Raw genomic sequence first — 27,095 nt, forward strand, 5'->3', positions numbered from 1 at the left:
TTGTAGTAAATTACAGAGTAAGTTTAAGTATTGATCCCATATAATGCACACCTATAGATATCTCCCTTTTAAACAATGACTTCTTTGTTCCTTTCCTCGTTCCTTAGTTTAATGTAACAAAACATCTCACATTTTATCCTTTTTTCGACCTTTGAATATTGTAATTTCCCTTATTGACTATCTCTACCTTAAAGAACCTCGATGGTGGGATACTGCATAGCGTTCTCTTTTTCCTCTACCTTTCCTCTCTAATCTTCTTCTAGCATGCCCCTTTGCGATTCACTCAGCTCAGTAGGAAGTGTCAAAGTTTGTGTTATCCGGGTGCTCGGTGTGCTTTTCATATTTTTTCAGAACTGGGTTTCCTAGCTTTTAATATTTGCTCTGATCGAACTATAGCAACATTTGTGGGAAACAGTTGCATCAGCATTGAGAGTGAGCTATTTGCAGAGTGGAATCATGACTTGATGAATGGAGCTTGTGGGTTAGCAAGTAAAATCTCTCTGACAGACAAATTATACATCCAGTTCAAAAGAGATGTTGCTCTTGGAATAACACAATAGATTCATCATGTGCTCTATACCAGGCGGTGTGTTCCTCCTTGTCTTGTATTGTCAGTGATACATTTAAAGTTATCAGTGAATGTTTTACGTGTTGCTGATTGGTGAGATTAAGGTTATGGGGACCTGCATGTGACATTATCTACTTGTCCTCTTCAAGTCTCTGTTATTATCAGTTGGAGAAACTTGAGGTTTGGACAGGGCTCATTGTTCTCCAACCATTTATGATTCTGTGAGTCAGGGCCTAGGTTAATTTTTCTGACAAGGATTCTTTGATGTTTTCTTTTGGCACATAGTATATACTCTCAAAAATGGTTATTTCTGAGCGTAATTGAATCCCACAAATGCAAAATCATGAATCAAGCAAATCTCAGCTCTCATGTTTCGGACGGTTGTAAATAAGAAAAAACATGCATGCATTTTCTAATATTGTCATGGTAGAAGAATCCTTTATCCCATCAGGAAATGACTCAATATAATTGAACCCAACACTTTTCTGCAGTGAAACATTCCATGTATTTTATCAATTTTTGTGGGTTTTGCATGTATTTTTTTTTTTAAATCTCACCTGCCGAATACTCTCGAAAGTAAGTCTCCTTTTGGCAAAGGATGCATGTTGAAGAGTTTTTTTTATCAATGTTACCCATTTTAGGCAGACAAATATGAAGATCGCTGGTAGAATTTTATGTTAGCAAGAGAAAAATTTCGGTGCCTCATTTCCAAACTGCATCTCTGCATCTTTCACATGTTTTTTTTAAGTTCTAATTTTTCCCCCAACTATTCCCTGGATCTCTTTTCATGAATTGAAAGGTAACAGATGTGTTAGCAAGAGAAATTACAAGTTTAAAACCTTTCACTAGAGAATTATTATGGTGATGTACATGAAATAGGAAATAATTGAACTGGGTCTGGCATGAAAATAAATTGACGCTTCACCAGTATCCCAGCAACGATGGAAACTTTTACTCTTTGAGCTCCACTTCTTTTCTGTAGACAGTAATATTCATCTTACCTTCATTTGGTAGTCAACCTGCGTTTTAAGAAGCCAATTCAAAAGATAATTTCGAGTGGTGGAGCTCCTAATTCTGCCACAGAGTGAGCTCAAAGTTGAAATATCACGCAACTTCTAGAGAAATAATAAGCAAGACCAGGTGAATTACTCTACATACATTTTCAGTACCATCAAAGAGTAATACAAAGGTTTTAAAAAGTGATACATGGAAAACTGTCATTACATATTGTAATATGCGCAAGAGAGCATCTGTAATTTTATGTAAAATTTTTTGGAGGGGAGGGGAAGTGGTATCATTACATTTTATCACATGAAAAGATCAACTAAAATTAGTGTTTCAAGGGGGGGGGGGGCAAGTCAAGAATTGGATAAATAGAATTTCCCGCAGCTGTTTTTTTGTTATTTTTCGTCTTAATTTTCAATTTGTTTTACAAGTAAATAATTGCATCTCTGGAAGAAGGTTTTCTTTTTTTTCATTTAATTGGATTTTTCTTTTGTTTTACTTTTCTGTGTCTTTTGCATGATAACAGAAACCTGATGGTTCCAAGACTGATCTTTCATCTGCCACCCAAAATGGTCCTGATGTCATTTTGAGTCCTTCGAGTCCTCGACATTCCTACCCATCCAGGTCCACCCACCCGTCCCCAGACCACCTCGTTTTCCCTAAGATCTCCTCAAAACCCACCTCTCTAGACTCCGACCCCATTGTTAATGCGTCTCAGATGAACGTACGATCGTTAACCACTCAAACATCTTCATCTCTAGAAGAAACCTCCTCCTATCATGACACCCGTGTTACTTCATCCAGTGAAACTACCTCATCTCATGACACCCATGTCAACTCCTCTACTGTTGGCAAATCAACAAAAACCGAAGGATCTCAGTTCAGTGAATATACTCCTGTCTACCACAGTGAAAAATCTCACCTGTTTGAGCAAAGTAATCAGAAATTCGATTTTGATACTGGTAGTATTGAAGAGGACATTTGCAGGAGGATCGAAGATAAAATTTCGAAGGTAAACCAAGGCAAGCTCTTGGAATCATCAAGCTGCATTGCCGATGCCATTAAAATTGTCGATAATCTCCTGATAAAATCATCTGTCGGAAGAAGTGAGCCAGATTTAACGAGGAGTCCATTGAGCTCAACACAATATGTTGTTAGCGATTTGTTGTCTCAAAGTAAGGATACAAGTAAAAGCGCTGAAAATGTTGTCTGGAAAACTCCTGACAGCTCGGTTCTGAAGGAGAAAGAAGAACCAAAGCTATCAACCCTACCGAAGACAAGTAAAAGCGTTTGGTTTTCAGAGCCGTCTTCTTCAACAAAATCCGTTGCAAAAGAGGTGAGTGAAAATTCAGCTATTATAAACTCCGCAACCTCCACAACTATAACCACATCAGCACCGTCTGTGAATGAGGCATCGCTCTTCCACACAACGATGGGTTTCGCACCATATCCATCTGTTGTTCATTACTCTCCTTTTCCTCCATCGTTCATACCTCCATCATCAATGTATTTCAGTCCATATTACTCCCCTCCGTTTTCATCTCAGTCTCCACTGATGTCTCCATACCCTCCGTCTGTTTCAATCAACTCTCCTCCCCCGACCAGTTGCTACCCTAATATTCCATATTATGTTCCACACTTACCTCCCTATCCGGCCCCATTTTCTCCTCCCATCCTCTCACCAGAATCTCAAAGATCTCATAAAGTTGAACCAGTATCAAGTACTAAAGGAATTTATAAGTCTACACCCGATATTCATTCCGAGTCGACCAATGCCCCTCTCAGTCCAGGGAGCCGTTCCAAATCAACTTGGGATATCAGGAGTCCACAGAAAACAAAAACGAATACAAGTGACAATTTATCCGATAGTGGCACTTGGAAATTTGATAGTAAAATTGTGAGCAACAGCAATCTCAAGGATTATAAGTCAAGATTCCTCAATGTTACTTCAGATCCTGAACTTATGCCTAAAAAAGATAAAGTTGAGCAAAAACCCTTGGAAAGCAATAGATCTTTTTCAAATATCACCAAAGATGCTGAACAAAAGAACTTGGGCCGTGAAAGTTTCAAATCAAGTATGAAACCACCAACGAAATTTGAGGTGAAAGTTGACGATAAAGGAGTGAACTTCAAAGAGACCTTCGAAAGAAAAAAAGAAGAAACAACGACTGATGAAGCAGGTAGTCTAGAAGCATACACCAAGGATGAGAGTATTTTTCAGAACAAATTTTTTACAAACAAAGCAGGCAAAGTTGAGTTTTCCAAAGGCTCTAATTCCAACAAATCATCATTCACTGTCAGTTCTGAAGGAGATAAACGAACTTTTAAATTGGGAACGGACTCATCAAATATTGAAAAACTTGTCTCTAATACTGGCTCAACAAATCTATCATCAGTTACCAAGAGTGACACTTCAGATAACATCTCCTTCTCTGAGTGTGAAGTCACAGATGAAGTTGTCAAGAAAAATGAGAAATTCACCATCGAAACTAAAATCTATGATAGAGCCAAACCTGAAACCAAACCGAAACCACTGCTCTCCGCATCTAAACCAAGTGAAGACTCTCTCATCATCAAAGACATCCTGATGAAAGAAAGTAAATCTCTGGCCAGTAAGACTGTTTCTGAGTCCTCAAAGGTGTACAACTATCGTAGCAATGAACAAACGTTTAAAGACACTCTGAATGAAGAAAAGTCGTACAGAATTGACTTCCTAAAGAACAACATTGAAGAAAAACAGGCCTTTGACTTTGACACCAGCCGATACTCATTTTCAAAATCACCTATCAAAACCTCCGAACGGGGTCCAAATGTTCCCCAAGCAGGGTCTCTGAGGAGATGTCCCAGATCCCCCCCTCCAAAACCAACTACTCCTCCACCTCCTCCACCTATAAATTACACAACCCTTCCGAAAACCTCTCGCATTCCTTCCTGGGAAGAATTCATTCTCTCAACTCCCACTATCACATGCCCTTCTCGGGACAATTCCTGTAGATCTAACACTGGAGCTAAAATCAGTTCGAGTAAAAATGCATGCTTATCCTCAGATTCCAAGCAGGTATGTTTTACCAACTTTGATTTAATTTTTATTTTAGGATTTATGCGTGGTGCTTTAATAAAGTTATATGCAATTATTATTCAGTTTATCTCATTTAACAAGTTATCCGTTCAAAGAAAATTGTAGTATGCAAAAATTAATTAGTGACATTAGGTTTGTATTTGGTAAATCATACCATTAAGCATACTGATTATAATTTCTCTGGTTTTGGAAAGTGTATCATCAGAGTAAGGCAGAAAATCTTGAGTTTACCGGAATATAAATAGTCCGTAAATCACTTGTGATCCAAAGAATTAAACTAATCGACGGTGAAGCCACCCTCTTCCAATCCGAGATTGATTTTCCCTATTATTCATATCATTCAGAAAGGAATATATGACTGGTGCCAAGAAAAGGATATAGTCATGAACCCCAACAAATTTGTTTTAATGACCTTTTCAAACCGTATTATTAATAACAATTTATTTTTACAATATGGAGATGTCACCATCCCCATATCAAATTTCGCCAAATATCTGGGCCTTAATCTTGACTGTAAGCTTAAGTGGAAACACCACATAAAATTAAAACGGCAGGAATGTAATTGGAAATTTAGTCGCCTGCATTGGTTGGTTAACAGTCGTTCACCATTATCCCTTGGTAATAAGCTGCTTATTTATAAGCAGCTTATTAGACCTGTCTGGGCATATGGATGCCAGATATGGGGAACGGCTGCACCCACGAACATCAAGATGATTCAAACACTCCAAAATAAAATACTACGCAAAATATGTGGGGCACACAGATATCAGCGAAACAAAGACATCCATAGAGATCTCGGTATTGAGTCTGTAGGAGACTTCATCACTAAAATCTCCTCTCGGTATGAGGCACGTCTACACAGACACACTAACGAAGAAGCAATTGCTCTGTTAGATAACAGTAACGAAATTAGAAGACTAAAAAGACGCAAACCCTGGGAGCTGGCCACTCCTAGAATGGATCTGTATTTTTAATTTTTCTATGTACCTTTAATCCTCCTATCTGTAATAATGAGTCTTATACTTATACTCTTTCATTTGTGTTACTAGGTTACTATGTTAGTTACCTTTCATTCAAGAAGTAGGAAACTACTCTGTCGTTTTCTGTATACTGATTTACCTGAATGTAAAGATATTGTATATAATTCCTCTGGAAGTTTACAAAATAAATACTTTAAAAAAAAAAAGAAAAAAAAAAAAATTCAGAAAGGACACTATTCAAAATCGGCGTTCCCCCCCCCCCCCCCCGGGGGGGGAGTCGTGTCATATTTTGGGGGCTGATAAAAACGCCGATTCTGAATAGTGTCCTTTCGCCGTAACTATACCTTCACAGATTTTCTGCAGTTGGACTGAGATTAGCAGGAGAAAAGTCCTGCAAAGGTTTCTAGCTAGAAAAAAAGGCACCAAAATGGGTCTTTCAGTCGTAAGTTATTGAATAAGTCAGTGATGAATTGGTCCTCATGAAACAGGCTCTTTTCACATCACTGTAAGAACAACCCACAGTTGTTCAAAGGGGCTCTGTGTCTGGTTTTTCAATTTTCAAAACATGTTGTGCCTATTTTTTTTTATTGCAACCAATATTTCCGTGTTCCTTCCTTCATTTACTGAACAATCTCACTAGTTCAAACTTTTTTCAGTGTCTATCGAATATTGTGGAAAGGGTCTGAATTTCTTTTTTCCATTTCAGCTTTATCATTTTTACGTTAATTTTCTTACAGTTTAAATTTGCTTAACTTATCTGTATAGACCTAAATCAAGAGTTATATCACCCTTTTACCCACAGATTTTGATCACCAACGACCGTATTGTACTCTTCAACCTGTAGATATTTTACATACAACATTTTCACCCCAAATTTGCATGAATTCCTTCCTTGCAAGAGATGGTATCATTCAGTTACTGCTTTCGATTCCTGTAGAAACAGTAGTAAAGCATGCATTTATTCCTCCTTATTCCCCTTTGATAATTGAATCTTTGTTGATCTTGTACAGATTTTTTAACGGAAAAAACTTTTATTCCTATCAGAAGTTCTTATCACAATAATAATGAAAGTGAGTCTTCAGAGATAAAATAAGATAAAATAATTTATGTTGAAAACTAATAAGGCCTCTTAAATTACATAGGCATGTTTCTCAATCGTCAGTTATTAAATTTAATGACTCTCGTGGTTTTCCTTTAAGTCATTGGTTTTCTTTTTTTTCAGCTTCCTATTTCAACGCCAGCCAGTCCTGCCAAACAATCCATCAGTGACAAGAAAAAGTTTTTCGAGAAAGCCATGGAAGAGCATCATCACCCCTCTCCTAAACCAGGTAATAAAGGAAAAAGAATTTCTACTTTCAAAAATTTTGTGTGTATGTTTTTGTCAGGAATTTTGTCTTCCTAAGCTTCCGTATTGTGACTTCTCATACACAATTGAATTAACGCATTTATTGCCAGGGTGGTCATAGTGGCAGTCTTTTGTCGATTAGACCAGGTCAAAATGAGTAACTCATGGGAGACAGCATTGTACGGCGCACTTTCATCTTGTTGTTGTGCCAAAGAGACACTGTTGGAGGTTTCGATTGTAAAGTACAAGTCACTTATGTAACTGATAAAGCGCGCTGGCGTTTTTGTAATGTGTGGTACCCAAGGTTTGAAGCATTTGCATTTGCCGAGGTTTTTTTTTTCTTGTTTTTCTGGCTTTAGAGAAATTTCCACACAACTCAGCGGTGGAGTTAATGGTTGATTCTGCATTAGCTACCTTTTCTAGTCAAATCTTTCCAAGGAGGCGTTGAAATTGACTCAAGAAATTCCTGGAAAATATGCTACTAAAAGTATATTATTTTTTTAACGAGAAATCAGATAGAAATGAAGACTTTCAAACAGTTCCATAAGAATTTCCCAATAGTGGTAGCTTTTTCCTATGCCATCTAGATTCTTGATATCTCTTTTCCAAAAATAGAGAGTAAACTTGATGAGCAAATGAAACATTTTTTGAAGAAGGAAGATGAAGTTCAATCTCAGTGTTTTACTAACCTTCTCTTTCTTCCTTTTTTGCATTCCTGGAAGGGCTTTATTTGAATCGAGGTACTTGGTTTTCTCAGATCAATATATTCCTTTAGTTTGTCAAAGAATATTTTACTCTTCTTAATTCCATGTAATCGTGGGAAAAATTTTGTCCTTTGAACACCTTAATTGAAGCAATTTTCTCAATTTCTCTGTTTTTGACCAACAGATCTTTTTCAGTATTTAAGGGCCTATCACAAGTTTTTCCTGAGTTTTTTTTCTAAAATACCGAGAAGATTAAATACATTTCAAAACCACTCTAAGAGCAAAAAAATGAACGACTCAAAAAAGCTCAGACTCATCAATTCCATCCAGACTTGACCACCTCAATGAATTTTTTGTGCTAAAAAAAAAGAAAGGAAAAAAAATTCAACCCTCAAACGAAACTGATCTTTGTACCTTCACGTCTACATTTTGCAACTATTTTTAACTGCAACCAAAACAGACCTTGTGTATCATTATCTCGAAGGTCAAGGGGGGGGGGGTGTGGAAGAGGCGGAGAGAACCCTTTTTTAATTTTCTAAACTTGAATATCAATCAGTACATACTAATCAATTCTGTCCCTTTCATTGCAGAGAGGACTTTCAGTTTCCTGAGCCAAGATGAACTAGAAAAGTTGAAGCAAGAAGAAGGTGAGCCAGAATCACATTCTCAAGGTCTACTTTTCGGAAATAATGTTGAAATAATCCATCTTCCTGCCATTCAGTAGTCTTTTTAAATTTCTGTCAGGTCCTATTTATAGTAAAAAAAAGTCATACTTTTGTCACTGGATCAATGTAAATAATCATCAACGTTTGTTTTATTAATCTTTCTAAAACACTCGGAAAAATGAAATTTTAAGGGCGGATTTTTAAGTTACCTATTCTGAACCTTCATGACCCCTCAGCATAGCAAAAGTTTCTGTACGTCTAATTTATAGCTCCGGTGTTAACAGTGTCTACATAGTAATGGCGAGAGCACTTGTTGGCCTAAGAGACCATGCAGCCACTATTTTTTGAGTGGTGCCAGATTTTTCTACCTTTCCAATCTCTCACTAATCTACTGCTGACTTTCTTTTCACATGCTAATTTTGTACGTTTAAGCTGGAAGCTTCAGTCTGTTTTTGTTTTTTTTATTTTTGACAACTTATCAACTAGCTAGCATCCAGTCCCTAGTTTAATAATATGGGGCTCACCTGAAAATTGATACCTGTGAAAAGCTGTGAAATCATGAAAATTAGGACAGTAGATTTAAAATTTAAAAGTGATATTACATGAAAATTTCAGTAATCGAAAGTTAATGGTATAGGTGTCAGCTGTAAAGCAGCCACCTTGCTTATATAGACAGTGAGACCTTGGAAAACAAGTGTCTTGATAGGAGCATATCAGAAAGTTTGGTGTGAAACTTTTTGAAAAATTCCTCAAAGGGAAATGATTTACTGCAAGAAATTTTGTGCAATACTCGTAATCAATCAGTCTTTAATAAGGTAGAAAATCTGTGAGGATATAAACCAAAATATGTGATTTTTAGTTTATGGTTTAATGTGTATTTACAGGTTGATCAGTGATTGGAGAAGCAGACCTCTTAGAATTTTCCACTTTACCATGCTCTAAACTTTTACCATCGTTTTGTAACATATTTTTCTTTTTTTGCTCCACCAGAAAAAAAAATAGCAACATTATCAAAAGGCGATTTGAAATTGCTGCAAACTCACGCAGAAGATTTTATGGGTGAAGCAGGTGAAGAAGATGAGGAAAATGGACTATCTGGTTCTGATGCCTTTGTGATACAGTGAGTACTTTTGTAGTAAACATTTTTTTAGTAATGAATGTAACTTCATTGTCTTTAACTTGTCAATCGTAGGTTTCTGTTACCCATACAATCAATTACAATCAATCATTACAATCAATGCTCAAATGTATAATGACTCAAAAAGATCCTCGAAATGTTGAATCACATGGCAAGATTTACCTGATTGGAGTCATAGATATTTGTGAAGAGCAAAGTTCTAAACAGAGGAAGTTTTGCCTTTTTTTTCAGACGTTTGCAAATTTTGATCCTTGTGTCAATATTAGTTTGAATTGAAATCATCTACTCAGGCTTCAAGACTTGTTAAAGTCACCAAGGAAAATCTCGGTTTGAAGTCAGCATCATTTTAATTCTCTCTTTGCCTGTGAGATGGGCAAGAGGTTACATTAGGGTGCGTCAAAATAAGTGGAAGTTTGAAATGTTATGCTCCTCAGATGGTAATTGATGCCACTTGGTATAAAAACATTTTTGCCAAAATAAGATTGGTTGAAATTAGCTCAAATTTTGGCAAAAATGTTTTTTACGAAGTGGCATTGATTACCACCTGGGAAGCGTAACATTGCAAACTTTCATTTTTTTGATGCACCCGAGGGTTGCATGCACAAAAAAAAAAAATTATTTTGAGAAGAATGATGTAGCATTTATCTCATTACATATTGCTCTCAACTAATTTTGAGATTTTTCCACAGATTAAATCAATCTTGTAAAAATGATGTTCTTCCCTCCGTATGCTATTCTTTTGTTGACTGAAAATTGGTAATTCTCCTAAAATTTACCTCGTAATTTATTCACACCAAACTTCTCTAAAAATGTTCAGCAATTCTGAAACTAATAAAAAACCAAATTATGGTCAAGAAAATTAAGTGAATGATGGTGGTGATAACTCCAAATTAGAGTATTAATCAGGGTTGTCACAACAGGGATAAGCAGGAAACCCGGGGAAAGTCTGAGAATTTTATAAAGGCAGTGAAAACCAGGAAACATCAGAGAAACTGATACATTTTCAAGGAAAAAGGGTTTGATCCCTTCTATTTATTTTCCAGAATGTGTTTAACGTTTCAAACATAAGATGTGTGCTCGAGTCAGTAAGTGGTGATTTTTAACCATCTAGCCTATTCTCAAATGTCAGGGAATTCTACCAAAATTTATAAAGATAATCCGGGAAATGTCAGAGAATTTCAGTTTCTAATTTCTGTTCTAAACCTTGATAAATATTTTTGCTCACCAGTTCTGTTTAAACCTTAAAGAAGTTGCAAATGTTGGTTATGCTCTAAATTTATGCTTTATTTGCCTCCAGAAACACCAATGCAATGCTGGCACCTCTTAATCAAGATGTAACCTCCCCTGGAGTCATTCGAACTGCTAAAGCTGAAAAACGGATGAAAAATCGACTTATCCAAGATGTAAGTTTTCTGTTACACATTGGTTTGTCTCACTCATCGGCATGCTCAACATTAATGAATATTTTTAGGCATATTTTGAACATCTTTGAAAGTTCTTTTCTCATCTAAAATTTGATGAAGTGAATAGCGGAAAAATTTAGGTATTCTCATTTGTTATCAACTTGCCCAAAATACCTTTTTAAAATAAACTGCAGCTGTCTAGCTGTTTTGCTCTAAATTTTAGGCATCACCTCTATTTCTTGGAAACTTCCTCAAATTTTAATAAAATATTATGTAACTACAATCATGCTTTAGATCAAAGTTACTTGAATACTTAAATAAATTATATCTAGCCCTCCTTAATGTGATTGATTTTGTTGACAGGGCTTGCTTACTGATGAGGAATTAGATAAGGAGCTGTCGCGTGCAGAACAAAGAGCTCTCAATGCTGAAAAACGAGCTGCGTGGCGGCAAGCTCGTTTAAAATCCCTTGAGCAGGTCAGTTCATCTTAATTTTTTTTCTTTGTCGGCAAGAATGCAACTGCGCTGTACAGTAATGTGAAAATTAAAGATTGACAATTGCATAGAGCCAGAAATATGCTAGGGGAGAATGGTCCCTCATTTTTTACAGAACACTGTGCCTTTAATCTATCAAAAGTGTTCGTAAAGGCTAAACCAATCATTATTTCCTCTATCAATCACCGCAAAGTCCACCGCAATCAGTTTGTGAATTTCCTCCATGTTCATATGTAAGCCAGCCAGTTTTTCCCTACACGATTTGGGGCAAGGTTCTGTTTGAAAGTCTATCAAGATGTTTTTCTGTCTCTGTAGCATTTAAAGTGTTCATTTTTCTCCTCAAAGAGGAAAACAAGGTGTTACATGGGCCGCTGGTACAGTCCACCTGGCAAATCAAGAAATCAAGAGTGAATTCTCATTGATAATTTTTCCAATTTTTTATAATTCTATTATGCTTAATGTTTGTTGACTCATGTCTGTAGTTTTAAGCTTTTGACCCGATCTATGATTACTGTAAGAAGATTATCAAATATTTGTATTATGCGCCCTCTGCATTAAAAAACTTTACGGTCAACAATAGCAGCAAAATTATTTAGTGTAAATAAAGTCAACTTTTTATTCGTTTATCTAACCACCAATTGACTGGAGAGACAATTTTCACTGGTCAATGAAAACCAGGGCAAATGTCAGTGTTGGTGACTTATTTTCAAAACTGGTAGTATTTTTTTTTAATTCTGTCTGAGTTGCAAAACTAATTATTGATCCTCTGACATACTTTATTTTAGGATGCTTTACAAGCTCAGATTGTCATCAAAAAGATAAGTGAAATGAGCGAGACAATCGACAATAGAAATAATCGGAACAGTTTGGCCAATGCCGAGTCCACAATTATCGAAAACGCGGTTGCTACACTCAACAGCAACAATATTAACAATATCAACTACAATAATGATGCCAACATAAACAGGCCAGCCACTCCAGATGAAGAGAACAATATTGTTGAGGTAAGGAGCTTTATACTTTTTTTTTGTTTGTCCTGTTTTCGTTTCCTATTAATGTCTGTATGATTTTTAATTCTCTATATAGGGTGTTAACTGAAATCATCACTCGGTTACTGTTCAACCATGTCGGATCTAGCCATTTCTCATGTACCATTTATCAATTAAGGCTCCTTTACAGACTCTTGAAAAAAATCCAAATATTAGTTTCTCTAAGTTTAAAATTCAAACTTAGAGGGAAGCATTTGTGTTCAATCATATCAAACCAGGTAACTCATAAGCTCTTGTCATAGAGTATAGAAAGAACACTGCTGAGAAAGATATATTAGACAAATCGACTGTAGCCATACGCTTTTGTGACGAAGAGTACGACATTGATTTTAACCCTAAATTGATAAGGGGAACTCGGAAAGCATCTGAATGAAGTATCATAGAAAGTTGAGAAAATTACAAAAATGGGAAAAAGATAATGAACACAGACTTGAAATGTTTAGGAAACAGATTACGTAATAAAACATTTACCTAAGAAAGTGAGGAAAATATTTTTTTTTTTATTTCAAACCCTCCTCTCTCAATGCCAACAACTGAAATTAATATGCTTATGCAAGCTAATTCCCGACATTTAGAGAGAGTGAGAGCTTTACATGAACAATCGAGTGATGTTGGTGGCCAGGGAAGCGGCTGTACTGCATCTTAACCATGAAACATCATAAGTGAAAGTTAGAGTGTCCTAAGTATTGTGTGTCTTTTAATCAAATATTTTTGCTGTTCATCAGTTAAGTAATCCAATATCGCATAATTTTTACCGACGTTAGATTTCCAAAAAATTTGAAGCAACAAGTAGAAATTTCTTAATTATAGATTGAACTATAATAAAACTTTTTCAGCCTAACACTCGAGGCTTTTCGCATTTGCCCTGCGGGTTTTTGTAGTTTGAGTTCCGAAGCCTTGTGTCCAGTGCAACACACCACAGACGTGAATATCTATCTTTCTCTTTTTACCCCTCCTTTCTCTTACTCCTCGTTCGTAGCTTCACATTCGTATGTTTTTTAGGCTAGGCTCTCTCTTCTCTGTTATTATTCTTGTTAGGTTTTATCGGAACTTTAGTTTGAAGCTTAGTTTGTACTGGTAGATGCACTTTATCTACAATATTAATCAATATTACCTACTCAGTGTCTACCACGTTTTGTAGAGCAGTTATTTCCATCATTCTAGCCTAATTAGGGACTGATGTCCGCTTAATGATGTTGTATGGAAATTTTGTTAACTAATTTTTTCCTCTCCCAAAAAAACGCGGTATAAGCAGTTCGTCAAAATCAATTTAATGCCTATTTCCATCTTAAGTTGATGTAAAAGTGTTTAAAACATGTTCAAGTATGTGTCAACATCCTCATGAACAATTGAACAGTGCTTTAATATCTTAGTGAAGTCAATTCTTCTATTTTCATGCGCTGATCATGTGCCTATTCTGTCTGTCTCTCCTCTATTCAGACATCTCACAGACTTAGCAACCCCTCTAGAAGTCTTATGGTGTGAAAGTGATTTATTTTTCCCTGCATATTTCGCAATTTTTAATAGAGAATAAGTGCTTGTATGAGAGAGAACGTGTGTTTGTCGCCGCCAATCACTCTGATTGCCTCCAAATATTTGACCACCCAAAATCCTGTTTTGCATTGATTTTCGAAAATTCTGAAAACTAACTCAGCCTCTCAAGAATTGTTTGGAATTCTCCCAATTCCAACAACATGATGAGTTTTGTAACCATCTTTCAAACTTTAAGTTAAAAAAAAAAAAAAAAAAAAAAAAAAAAAATACCACTTTGGCGCGCGATCACCACAGGAAAATTACAAGAGATTCAGCCTACGGACATCGAAAGGAGGAAATTACTTATTTCCATTTTTTAATCACAGCCAGCTGAAAGATAGTGTTTCCAGCCAATCAAATTGTGCCTTGTTTTATGACTGCATCCTTTCAGTTTACCCTTAAAATGTGCAGTTGTACTCACATTGCATAATCTTGTTTTTGGTTCTTTAGTCAGCATCACAAATTTTGGTTAAAATAGGAGAAGTTTCGATTGAACTTGGGGGAAGGCTTGGAACTTTCTGCACCCCTGCAAATAGAACTGCGTGAATGCTCATTGCATTTTTGTTCTATCCCCTCAACCCTCGTAGCAGGTTGTCCCAATTGTGAATCAATTGACAGTATTGATTTAGTTGCGTTGAAATGATCGCAACTTGAGGGAAAATATTATAAAAGCATAAGTTTTTTCTTTTTTATTCAGTTTTTAAACTGATGCATGCATCAACCATCGATTTAAGTTTCATCTGTCGATTAATTATGCTCCTAAGCTGTGAATTGCTCAAAGTAAGCTAAGGAGAACTGTTGCACCCTGTTTCTTTAATGCATATTATCAAATCAACTGCTGCCAGTCGAGTGTTTGGTGCAAATTTTATCTACTCTGATCAATGAAGCCAAAAGAAAACTATCGGTATGCACCCGTGCTGCATTGTTTGAAAGTTTCAATAATCTTAATAATACAGGGATATTGACACTTGGCATTAAGACGAATCTTTTTTTCTCTGTCTATTTTAATTCAAAAGTTTGAGTCTTCAACCAATTTCTCTTTTACCTTTGCCGAGGGTGCAGCAGTCCTTCAAAATGGTGATTGGATTGGGTTTCATTGTAAACATTTTGATTAATTATTTTGCATGCTCAGGTGATATCATCCCTTTTCTATCATCTATGCATAAATTTCATATTCAGGTCTCATTAGGGGAAACATTTTTGGATGATACTTTTTTTTTTGTTTTTTTTTTCTCTCCTTTGATTTCATTGATTTTGAATTTGTATTTTACGGCAATGAGTATCATCATGATAACTTTGCTCATAAAATTTTTGCTGGAGAATCCATGGCTACCTTCTTCATTATTAACAATGAAAGAAAAAATAATCTTATTTTATTTCACATGACTTTCGTGTCAAAATGGTTGAGAAAAGATTGTCAGAACACTTCTTAAATAACTAAGTATAAAAACTGCGTAGCTAATACCTGCTTTAAATATAGCCAACTTTATTTTTCCCTCTGAAAGCTCGAATCTTAACATTCCGACAGTCTAGGTTCCATCCCTCACTGTGAGTTTTTATGAGCTAAATTATTAATTATTTGATCCAAAGATTGTTAAAATATAATCTCCAGTAAATGTTTTTGGTTTAAACTATACAACTAAATTTGTCAATAGAAGGCCATGGCTTTTCATAGGGTGTCTACTGCACAGAAAAAATGCGGGTATACTGAAAAAACACAGATTTTGAAAGTTTGTTATTGAAGCATAGAAAATGTACATATTTTTCGTGAAAAGGTGTTGATATACGATATTTTAAGGATAAGCTCCTAAAACAGACATTAGGGCACTCAATTTCGCTCCATATGCTACTACATCATATTCACGCACTATCTCAGTCCAATTTTGTATGTTTTGGTTCACTCAGACAGTATTTATACTTTCCACTTTCTGAACCATCTACATCAAATTTACTGTTTGGTCTGGAAATAAATAAAAAAATGTTGCCTTTCTCTAATTTAAAATGCGTTTAACAAATGGCAAAAGTTTGCAATAACAAGAATTTGAGGAACTAACCTAACCTAACCTAACAAGAATTTGAGGAAGCTGTTAAAAATAGGAATTTTTTGGGAAGCAAAGAAAAATTATCGCAAATAAAGCAAAGATCTGAGATTATAAGGTACCAAAGACACTCTGTAGACACCCTGTCTTGAGCAGCCATGTTTCAAAATTTGAAACGTTCGTAAGTATGTATTTCATAAAGGATAAGGCACAGTTGAGGAAGGCTAATGAAATTTTCTTAATATTGGATATAATGATACACTTTATGGCTATCTGACCATAATAGGCCTCAAGAATATAACTTACAATGGACCAGTTTCAAGTAAATTAAGGCTGAAAAGGTCATTTTTGGACAAAGTTCTTTCCTGATACCCAGAAATGATGCAACACCATCAAATTTCTAATGAAGGAGAGCTCGCTCTCTTATACCAGAGAGTCAAAACAGACATTGCATGGTTCGGGCATACTGCATTTTCTTTGAGACTGGCAAGACTAGATCAGTCGATTTGAATGAATAAATAAATTGAAAATGTCAAAGAACTAAAATTATTATGAATACCAGGTTCATTTGCAGAGCAGACACGGTGGCAATGCTATATTTTTGAAGAGAAATAAGGTATAAAAAAGCTGAGAGATTTCATTTCCAGTCCAAACTATTTGAAAATTGGCATGTAGAAAGTTTCAGTTTAAAGTCCATTGCGTTTAGAAGGTCATTAGGAACATTACATCAAGAACCAACAAAATTTTATCTGCGCTAAATTCCTTGGTAAGATGTGCCTTATCCTTGATTCGCTATTTTTGTCCATGATGATGACTAATTCTGGTGTTTGGTATGCATGCTGATGTGATGCATTTGCTATTTAACTCATATTATAGTGGCTTCGCCCGTCAAGTGAAGATTTCCCAAAATTACTGATGAGGGAGTCGCCTGGTGAAACGCGAGTTTGTGAGCGGGAAAAAGTTCTGGGCGAAACGGTGACGACTAAAACGGAAGAATACTACGACGAGAAAACGGGCGAACGCAAAGTTCGTACGGTCGAAATCGTCGAAAAGCTGATAGAAAAAGAGGTGAACCAAAATCAACATGGCATGGTGTTCGCTAGCATTCAAACTCCCTTCTTGAGCATGGTGTTGTGATCCGAGCCCAATAGATCTCTCCTAAGCATGATTGAAGCCTGTTTTTGCATGGACATTATGTCTTATGCTGATCTGAATTCTCTGATACAAAAAGGTTAGAATGTTGTTAACCTTTTAATGTGTCACATTTTTCTCTGTCTCTGAGCATTTTTAAGCCTCTCTTCGATGCAAGTATCGTCTTCAGTACTCATAACGAAGTTAATACAATATAGAAGTAAAAAACTGCCGTATCTATTTTGTTAGTTTGTTGATAAATATATGTAGCTGCGTCAGAGATACTTGCTGTTCACATTACCTTTATCAGACCTACGGATAAAATTGGTCTTTAAAAATCCTCTCCTTGGCATATGGATGAAGAGGTCAGCTAAATTCATAAGAGTTCACCCAAACTAATATGTTTTCAAGCATTTTCCGTACATGCATCCTGTCAAAGTGAAATTTATAAAATTTTCATTGATTATTGACCATCGGTAATTGGCATTAATTGTTTTTTTTTCTCTTTGAAACAAATTTTACGTAACACTGACCGGTCTGATGTAGAGAGTATCTCATCTTAAAAACACTCTATTCTATATTTGTCAGCTTTCTGAGTGTAGCAGTTTACAAAAATTTTATCCTCTTGATGAATCAGGTTGAAAGAAAAATGGTGAGATAGCACACCATTGCTTTGTTGAACCAACACTTGCTTTTACTCTGTTAATGTATTAGTGTATTTTCCGAAGGAAATATTTTTCAGTTAAATCCTCTATGTATATTTTACATGAGCAAACATCTTACCAACTAACGTTTTTAGAACAAAAGAAGGAAAATAAAAGCAACAAATGGAAAAAACTAGCTGTAAGCTGTTTTGCGCTAGCAAGCGCACTAACTGCCAAAAGCAGTACTGCCTCGATTGCATCAGAGTTCGACCATTAGTCCATTGTTGTCACCACGAAAGAAAATAGACAAGGTGCAACTTTAAGCATTATGACGTTTATTATCATTTCAAAATTTTACATAGAACATGATTTGTGCTGCAAAAATTACTGAAAGTCATAATATCAATGTTTTTTGATGCTTAAATTCAAACTTTCCGCTCTTATAAAAGCCATAATCCACAAGAGTTTAAATTGCACTTTGAGCGTAGCCTTTAACTGTCTCAGTAGTTTAAAAATACAGCAACCTCAATCTCAACACTTCAGCTCAGCTGTCGCATGTCGTTCCTTCATTTTTAACAACACAGGACGGGGAAGGAACACTGCTTAATTAAGAAGCCTGCTGAAACTTTTGTGGCGCACAATTTGATTTACGTAGACTCTGTTTTTTCTCACAAGCAGGAATTTCAAATTTTTTGTAACCAGTGCTAAATTAAAATTTTAATATCTTGGCTAGTAGGAGTTTCTTGGTCGGGTATTTTTATTGTGCGGATTGTGTTTCAAGTGAGTGATGAGGGAACATATATCACAATGCTGAAATTCGTTCCTTGTCTAGTGGTTCATCAAAACGAAAATTTAGTTGCAAATTTTATCTAATTTTGTGAAATGCAGAGTTTCCCAAGGGTCTCATCGTTGTATCAGAATTGCTTTTTGTTTCGATGTGTGGCTTACTCTTTGTTTATTAAAAGCTCCACCTGTTAATTGAGATTTTTTGTTTGTGTGGCTGTTTGTTTGTTTGTTTGTTTGTTCGTTTGTCTGTTAGTCTGTCTGTCTGTTAGTTTGTTTGTTTGCTCGTTTTTTCGCTTATTCCTTACCTTGTTTGTTTGTGGCTGGTTTAAACAAAAATGGAAGCAAGAAACTTGTAACTGGTTAATAGAATTAAAGAACAGATGACTTGCCTGCATCTCAAATCGATTCTCAAGTCAAAATTTTATTTGAATTTAGACAGGACCAATCTTCTACCAAAAAATTACTATCATCAGCAATTAAAAATCACACGGATAATGTGAGGTAGGAATGGGCCTTCTCCCCTCTCCCTTCTTTTTTTACCAAATATTGATATTGTTTAATATTTTTTACAAAATATCAAATATTACCTTCCTTTTGCCATGCAATGTCATGTAAGTTGTTGGTCTTCCATGAAGTCAATAGCCCAAGAGCTGAACAAGAATTTAAAGAATTGATCCTGCAGCCAGAGGAATCTTGAAAAATCTGAACTATTGAGTTGAAAGAGTTGAAGTTTTCCATTTTGCGCAGCGATTTTTTCCAATTGCGTTACTAGTTATATATTATTGTGAGCGTGACAAACACTCTGTGGTTTTCAAAGTTTGTGTGACTTTGAAAAGTGCTTGATAAAAACGAAAAACATCGTAGCATTTAAAAAGCTTGATTTCTCTGTAGGCACATGAATTTTATCTCTAGACATATTTCAATGCACAATTATTGAATTCAAGCATTTGGAGCACTTTTGAATCTTGGAGTGTTTAAATTGTTCATAACAGAAGCATATCACAGATGAAAGAGGTAAGCAACACGCACGTAATTTTGGAAAACAAAACATTTAAGCTTGGAAATTTCTAAGGAAGCCCAATACACAAATCAACTTGAAATTATTGCAGTGGAATATGCCGCAGTATTCAACCAAGTATAGTTTTACTTAAAATCTCGTTTTTTTTTTTTAACAAAAATGCCGCTTAATACCTTGATTTGTGATACTCTCTCACTCAGAGTTTAAAACTTCAGTGCTTTTTTTGGCTTGCTTTTGTATCATGTTACTAATCAGAAAACCGAGAAACAGGTGACTTGAAAGGTTATGCAATCAGTTGCTTTTTTTCTCAAATGAAATGAAATATGTATGTTCAAGAATCCTCAGGAGGTTTTGAGAATTTGTTTTTCATATGCCTGGGGTAGCAAACACTTCAGAGGAGATACCCTCCAATGTTTGGGCTGTAAAGACAAATTGTAAAATAATTGTCAATAAAATCTCTGGTCGCTCTTATTGTTAGACGCTTCAGAAGAAATGACCCCTTAATCCAGCTCATTTGGCTAGTTGCCATTGGATATCATGTAAAGAAGAACATAGGTAGTATTTTAACCACTCTAAAACTTCTTCTAAAAAGTTAGTTCACCAAATAGTACTCAAAATTCAACTTGTAAAAGTGAGTGCGAGGATAATATGGGTAAAACACTGACAATGAAATTATAAAATGTATCTTTTCCCTCTTTTCTCTATAAATGTATTCCTGTTGGTTTTATTCACAGTATTTTGCCTGACTCTCCTCTTAGACTCTCTTTGAACTCTCCTCCTACCATCAAACGCAGTAGTATGTAGTCGCAGCTGTTATTTAGCACCGCAGTTCACATTCCGTCATGGAATTTTTCATTAGAGCACCTTATGGTTTATCACCACTATCAGAAATTGCATTTATATTTTTTGTGTAGCACATTTTTTAATGCAGTTCCACCATAGACTTAAAACACAATCGGTGTTATAAGTCCATGAGTTCCACAGACAACTCAATATTTAGGGTTGTTTTCACACGATTCGTCGCCTCCCACAAGACGGAACCTGTCTCGATTGCACTGTTTCAATATTTCTTGTTGACTTTTTATTTATTTATCTATTTTTTTTTTTAAACTGTCCTATGAATTTGCCTGAAATAGCCAAGGATTTATCTTCACACGTCTAAGAATGGACATCAAAATTTTCAGACAGATTTTGCGGTGGTTCTCTCATGAACGAGGTTATGTTTGTAGAAATACTGAAACAGGGCAGACAAGATACGTTCCTTCTTCGAGGGAGCAAAGAATTTACAGATTCTTTGAATCTTGCAAAATTCATGGGAATGACCTTGAAGAATAATAAGTCAAAGGTCTCGTAAAGGTGAAAGTCCCAAAATTTTCCATACCCACCCGCAGCAGATAAACTTTTTCCTTCGAGATTAACTTAAAATGTAGTTTTTTTAGATCCTCCTTCCGAAAATAATTCAAGCAATTCACAGCATTTTATATCCAAGAGTTTTCTCAACTCTTCCTTTTTGACAGGATATTTTTTTGGAAAGGTAGCAATTGGATCCCTGCAGGCTCAATGAGCTTATTTTCAATGGTCTCGTTCCTCCTAGTCTTGTAGCTACAGTATTTTCACTTGAATTGCCTCTTAATTGCTTAACAGATCTGTAAGATAATGATTTTAAGTGTTCACACTCTGATTTAGTCTAAAAGTAGACACTCCTTATTCTTTTGATGGAGGTAGATCATCACACAGCACAATTTTATCGTTGCATGCAAAGTCACTAAGACCCATGCAATTGTTCTGAAGCATAGATTTAAACTTTTTTCTGCTTTGTTGCGTAGGCTCACGAGTTATCTCTGCCTTGCTCTCAACTGATTGAAAAATAATTAATTAGGAAAATGTCCATTGATCAATTTTAGGAGTTAGCATTTCATAAATTAATTTTTTGTGCATACAGAAAAATTATCAGTAATGTATACAAACTTCATTGCCATAAAAATTTATGCACGCATTAAATTTGTGTTCATTTTTTCAAATTTCTCTCAGGTTTTTTAAAAGTGTCCTCATTACTGGCCATCCCGAGTTTCTAACCGCCACTAGTACATGAACAGCATATTATGCGCTGGTCCTCCCCCCCTACCCTCCCCCTCCTTGCGCAATATTAGGAGCAATTCAAAATTTGAGGTCCCAAAAACAAAACTAAACTTTAATGTTTGAACTACGAATAAAAGAATTAAGCAACAATTATGATAACTGTATCTCAGCACTCAAGCATTGCGCCACAACCATCTAACGAAGCAGCTATCTTTTATTGTAGTTGAAGTCAAATGATACATATCTTTTTATTCTATTTTTAATGTGTTTTTTGTGCTGTGCTATTTATTACTTTATTAACTTTAACAATGCAACAAACTTGACTTGTTATAATTTTTTAAGAATTTCTAAAAAATCATTTAGGACCAAATTCATTTACCCTAAAAGCTATTGTGTTGTAAATATGAAGACAGGATCGTAATAATTCATCATTTATTCATCATCATAATAGAGTTATCTTCAATCTAAAATACTGCATTTACAAGCCATTTTCTCGAGTTTATTTGGTTCCTCTATTTTTTTATTTTTCATAATAACACGACAGAGTCCATAATTTCCTACAACTTAGTCCGCAAACCAAGCAAATTGAGGAATATTAACTTTAGACTAAGATCCCTTGCAATGAAGTTAAAATATTTTAATTAAAGTTAAATTACATCGTTAATGTTGCTCATGTTGTTTGGGTTAGAGGATAAATTCAAAAATATTTCTTTTCTGCCTAGTAGTTCTTGTATGATCTATTTAATCAAGACTTCACTTTTTATTTTTGGCAGGTTGAAACGACTCGAGAAAAGATAATCTCCCTGGAGTTATGTTCGCCTGACAGCAAGAATGACAAGAATGAAGAGGAAGATGAGGAGGAGTTTGACGGTGAGAACAAAGACGGTGCTTCTGTCACTGCCGCCATCAATGCTCAAACAACTGATGAGCAGGCCTTAAATATTAGTAAAAAGAGGAAAAACAGGAAACGTGTCAAGAAAAAATCCAACTAAGTTGTAGGTGAGTGTGCCAACTTTTTTCCATCTTCCTATGAACACTGAACTTCAGACAAGTCAATGGATAATTTCCAGATGTCTGCTTGATCCTCATTCAGAAGTAAAAACAACTGACTGAGCTGAGAACAACAGTATTCCTGGTTTCTAAATTGAACAATTATTGGCAGAGTTATGACTGAAGTATCTTATAGACGAAAATACATTTGTCTGAAAGAGAAATGCGCTCTTTAGTGTCACAGAGTGGTAAAGGACCACAAACACAATAGTAAGAAATGCAGTGCTGGCTAACTCTCGATCTACTCGGTATGATGTTCCTTGCAACCCCCTGAGCTCGATGAGCTTATAAAGTGGAACTTTCTGTGTGCCAATTCCAGGGAAAAAATGAGCTCGATCACAGAAAAAGAGAAGAAGAAAAACCGTTTGGTCACATTGCAATGTGTTGCTCTGTTTTAAAGCAGCAAAGAGATAGTTTCCATTCACGCAAACTAGTTGTAGCACCACGTTTCCTCCAGTGTGCACTGTTTTAATGTCTGTACTTTAATCTGTTTTGTATAATTATTTAGATATGTTTTGAAAAGCTTACCTGAAGAGCTCGTGTTTTGTTTTGTTACAGATCTCAGGGAGCAGCTTCTATGAGAAAGCTTGAATTTTAATTTTCCTGACAACTACAGCTATTTTTTTAATTGCATTTATTTTGTTCATCTCATAGAAAAAAGGGTAATTGAGATTTCAATTTATCCCAGCTCTATGTGTGTCCACATCACTTTTCTATTATGTTGAATTCAAATGACTTACTTTTAATTGTGTTTCATAATTTTATACAGTGTTAAGGCTTTAAAGTTAAATCTATTTTTATATATAATTTATTCGTTTTTATGAAATTTAAATTATTTTGTTAGAATAATGCAAAGATAAACTTGTAAATAAATCATCAGAATTGTGAGGAAGATTCACAATTAATGCTGCAGAGATGTCCTTCTTTTTCTTGTCTGAAGGTTTTGAAATCTCGTCTTTGAAAGCAGTGACAGTTAATAGCTGAATTGATATGCAATGAACAATCGTTTCTGACCCAACATATTACTCTTCGTGTATCTGCTAGATTTTTGCAGGCCAGAGAGGTGTCGAATCATACAAGAATAATTCTTGACTCTTATTTTTCAAACTTAGTGTTTTATTTTTATTTTTTTCTAATGAGAGCCGGATGAAAGATTGTGAATTGTAAATACTTTGTTGTGTACTTTCGTTATACTATCGAATTATGAGTCAATTTCTGTAAAAATAAGGCTCATCAATACTCAACAATATGTGCGATCAAGCCTAATATTTTTGATGAATTGATCATATTGGACTGTTTGCAAGAGCATCTCGGGCAAATCTCGTTCAAATCATCGTGCTTACTCTTTTACATATACTATATATATATATATATATATATTTACATAAATCTGACAATAATAGAACTCTCAAAATTATTTATACACTTTTTGTGCAATTACACTATACTTTGAAGTGCTTTGTTATCCCTCCATTTTTCAACAGAGTTTTTATTTTTTATTAGCAGCTCAAATTATGTGTTCTAAACTTTTTAAATAGAAAAGACTTTAGGCTGAACTTTTATTTTCATAAGTAAAAATGCTGAGCAGTGCTTTTGGTAGTTCATATTGGATCTTTTCAGAAGGTCTCAACTGTCTCTGAAGATCCTCTGAAAAAAGTTTTAACTATTTTAGCATTTAAGAAATCCCACGAATTTTTTTAAATCCGTCCTTAGCTGTGTTGAGAGCACCTTGAGTGAGAAAGCTGCATCTCTTTAATTTATGTAGGTATACCCTTAGTTATCTATAAAATTGGCTCCATTTTTCCTCCTCTCCTTCTTTTCATGTAGAAACTAATGCATTTGGTGCAATAGTTCATTGATTTTTCTTTTTTCTAACCTTTTTTGGTTTGTTAAACTTGTATTATGTGCAGTATGTTTCCAGTGTCAAATGTTTTTCTATCATTACAATCATTTGTGGATGAAATTAAAAAAAAAAGAAAAAATATATGTTTTTAATTTCGCTAAAATTTAATCTTTTTTGCCCTACAAACTTTGCATTAAATAATCCTATTAAATCATTTCATTTGAATACATATTATACAATTTTTGACCAACAGTTCAGGAGACTTTCATAAATTGACTTCAAAAACAGGTCGATCCATTTTTACCACTGGAAAAAATGAATTTTGTACACTACCCGCAAAATTGTGGAAATGCGAATTGAGTCTACCCCTCTAGATATAATCATAAAAATTCAAATTGAGTCAACACCCTAGATCCCTGGGGCATGTTAAAGCATGAAAGTAGACATTAAAGATAAAGAAGGTTAATGGGTGAGGTCTGTAATTCTCTACCACTGAAGGCTAATGAGATCTCTACAATGATTTTCTGTCGCAAAAATGGATCCATTTTCATGGCATCGAAGGGTTTGAATAGGTCTACTCAGCACTGGGCTGCACTTATGCAGTTTTGACGGTTCATTAGAAAATTCCTGCAAAGAACCGTTAAAAGCGCGTAAGCGCTGCCCAGTGCTGAGTAGGTCCATTCATCTATGCATCACTGGAAACCTCTATTTAAGATCCAGCGGAGTTATGAATTTCTAAAGATTTTCTTTTTAAATAATGGCAACGTCGCAACCCGGAAGCCTGAGCTAAAAAATCTGTCTGATTCAGATTTCTTGACTACCTATTCCTTGTAACTAATGGATCTTAAGAAAGCCCTTCTGCACGATGAATTGAACGTCGTGCAGTCCTGGCAGTGGTTTCTGATTGCGTAAAACCGCCTTAGACAATCTTTAAGCGGTTGTATCTTGAAAATTAGACATTTCCCCGGGATGAGTCCTGTTTTGTTCGGGGGCAACACTCGCAACATGTTGGGAAAACAAGCATTTTGTCCGAGGTTGTTTTGTGTTGTGGGGGCGGGGATTATTTTCACGCGCAAAATTTGGGGACCCCTACAGCAACATTGTTGTACAACAACTTCAACGTGCTCAGAGGCAAGTCGCTTTTATGTTGTTGCCCAAGGCAACGCTGCTTTCTAACCTAAAATTGGAATTCGCTTTCTCATTGGTGTTCAGAATTACGTAAAAGAAACAAGATAAAAAACAAAAACAATTTGTTGTTCCGAACAAAATACGACTACTATCTTGTGCTCGTTACGAAGGTGAAAGATTTAACATTCATTTCGACTGGTTTTTTTTCAGACTACTTAAACCGCTTAGGGGGAATTATTTCTAAACGGGACCTTCAAGGTTAAAAAATCGACTCAACTTTAGCGCGATAAAATTTTGTGCACCGAATAGGAAAAACCTTCAATTTTATGAAATGAGTTCACTTTTTGTTTCAAGTTCCCAATTCGCAAGATTTTTCAGTTTTTCTAAAGTCATGTTCCTATCAGTGAGTTTTAAGGTTATGTTTGGAGCAATTTTTAATCACTACATATTGCATCTGTGAGATTTACAACCTCATATAAACTTCATTTGAGCTTGATACTTAACTGAAAATTGGTCTCGATGAGATGTTACCAGAGCCAACCAGAATATAGATGAAGTAAACAGTTTCTATAAAAATTAAAGTAAAAAAATGGTCCTTAAAAATGAGAGGTCCTTTTTGTATCGTCCGCAACAGTCTTCTTTGACCTAGATCTTGCTTTGTATACATTCTTTTTAAACAAGAATTTTCAGCTTTAAAGAGAGTAAGGTACATTTCTTAGTGTTTGAAAAATTTTGAATTTTACGGACCGAGCAGACCATCTTATGGACAGTTTAATGCACAGAATGTAGCGTCTGTAACTAAAATAATTCCCCTTGGGCGCCGCCCATTGCCAAGTAACCCCAACAAACTATACATCGTTAGAAAGCTCCATTTAAGAGGAACATTTTAAAAAAAAGTTCATTGCAATCGGTTGAGATGCAGAGAAGTTATGAATTTTTAAAGGTTTTCACTTCAAAAAGTGGCAACGTCGCAACGCAGCGTTTCTAAGGAAAATCGCTACCAGTTTAAGGCGTCTTGGGAGCTATCTTATCACGTCAAGAGTTCAAAATTCGAAAATGCCTTTGGGCATTTATGGCCGTTTTTCCACACATCTCTTTGACCAGCACCATTTCAAAAATTTAAATTGAGGCCACAGAGCCTGAAACCCCACGGGCATGTGGAGAGCACAAAAGTAAATGCAAAGATGAAGGAGGGCTAGAAAATTTGCTCCGTTTTGCTCCTCAGCCAACGGATTAGGAGATATTTGCATTTATTGTATTGCAAAAATGAATCCATTCTCACCCCACTGAAAACTTTGACCAGTACCGGAATTTTTAAAATTGAAATAGAGGCCAAAAGGCCCCTGCTGACCTTATGAGACTGTGGGAGTACATGGGGGAAATCTTTTCAAATTTTTGATGTTATTGGTGAGG

General features: G+C 35.4%; 1 protein-coding gene across 14 annotated transcripts in view; it reads left to right on the plus strand.

The window, feature by feature from the left end:
• The window catches only part of LOC109032278 (protein lap4), a 53,412-nt gene extending 28,695 nt beyond the window's left edge, over positions 1-24,717 (plus strand). For 9 of the 14 annotated variants that reach the window (XM_019044330.2, XM_072302127.1, XM_072302124.1 and 6 more), the window contains 11 exons: positions 2,100-4,631; positions 6,855-6,960; positions 7,700-7,717; positions 8,272-8,328; positions 9,337-9,466; positions 10,782-10,887; positions 11,251-11,364; positions 12,168-12,386; positions 16,880-17,071; positions 22,435-22,660; positions 23,270-24,717. In XM_019044330.2, coding sequence (XP_018899875.2) covers positions 2,100-4,631; positions 6,855-6,960; positions 7,700-7,717; positions 8,272-8,328; positions 9,337-9,466; positions 10,782-10,887; positions 11,251-11,364; positions 12,168-12,386; positions 16,880-17,071; positions 22,435-22,653 — 3,693 coding nt within the window. In that variant the 3' untranslated portion in view covers positions 22,654-22,660; positions 23,270-24,717. Of the gene's footprint in view, positions 1-2,099; positions 4,632-6,854; positions 6,961-7,699; positions 7,718-8,271; positions 8,329-9,336; positions 9,467-10,781; positions 10,888-11,250; positions 11,365-12,167; positions 12,387-13,267; positions 13,356-16,879; positions 17,072-22,434; positions 22,661-23,269 lie in introns of those variants that run through there. The other 5 variants (XM_072302126.1, XM_072302122.1, XM_072302135.1 and 2 more) reach the window with 5 other exon arrangements.
• The last annotated feature ends 2,378 nt before the right edge of the window (positions 24,718-27,095 follow it).

The sequence above is a fragment of the Bemisia tabaci genome, chromosome 7 (assembly GCF_918797505.1).
Source record: "Bemisia tabaci chromosome 7, PGI_BMITA_v3".
NCBI classification, from domain to species: domain Eukaryota; kingdom Metazoa; phylum Arthropoda; class Insecta; order Hemiptera; family Aleyrodidae; genus Bemisia; species Bemisia tabaci.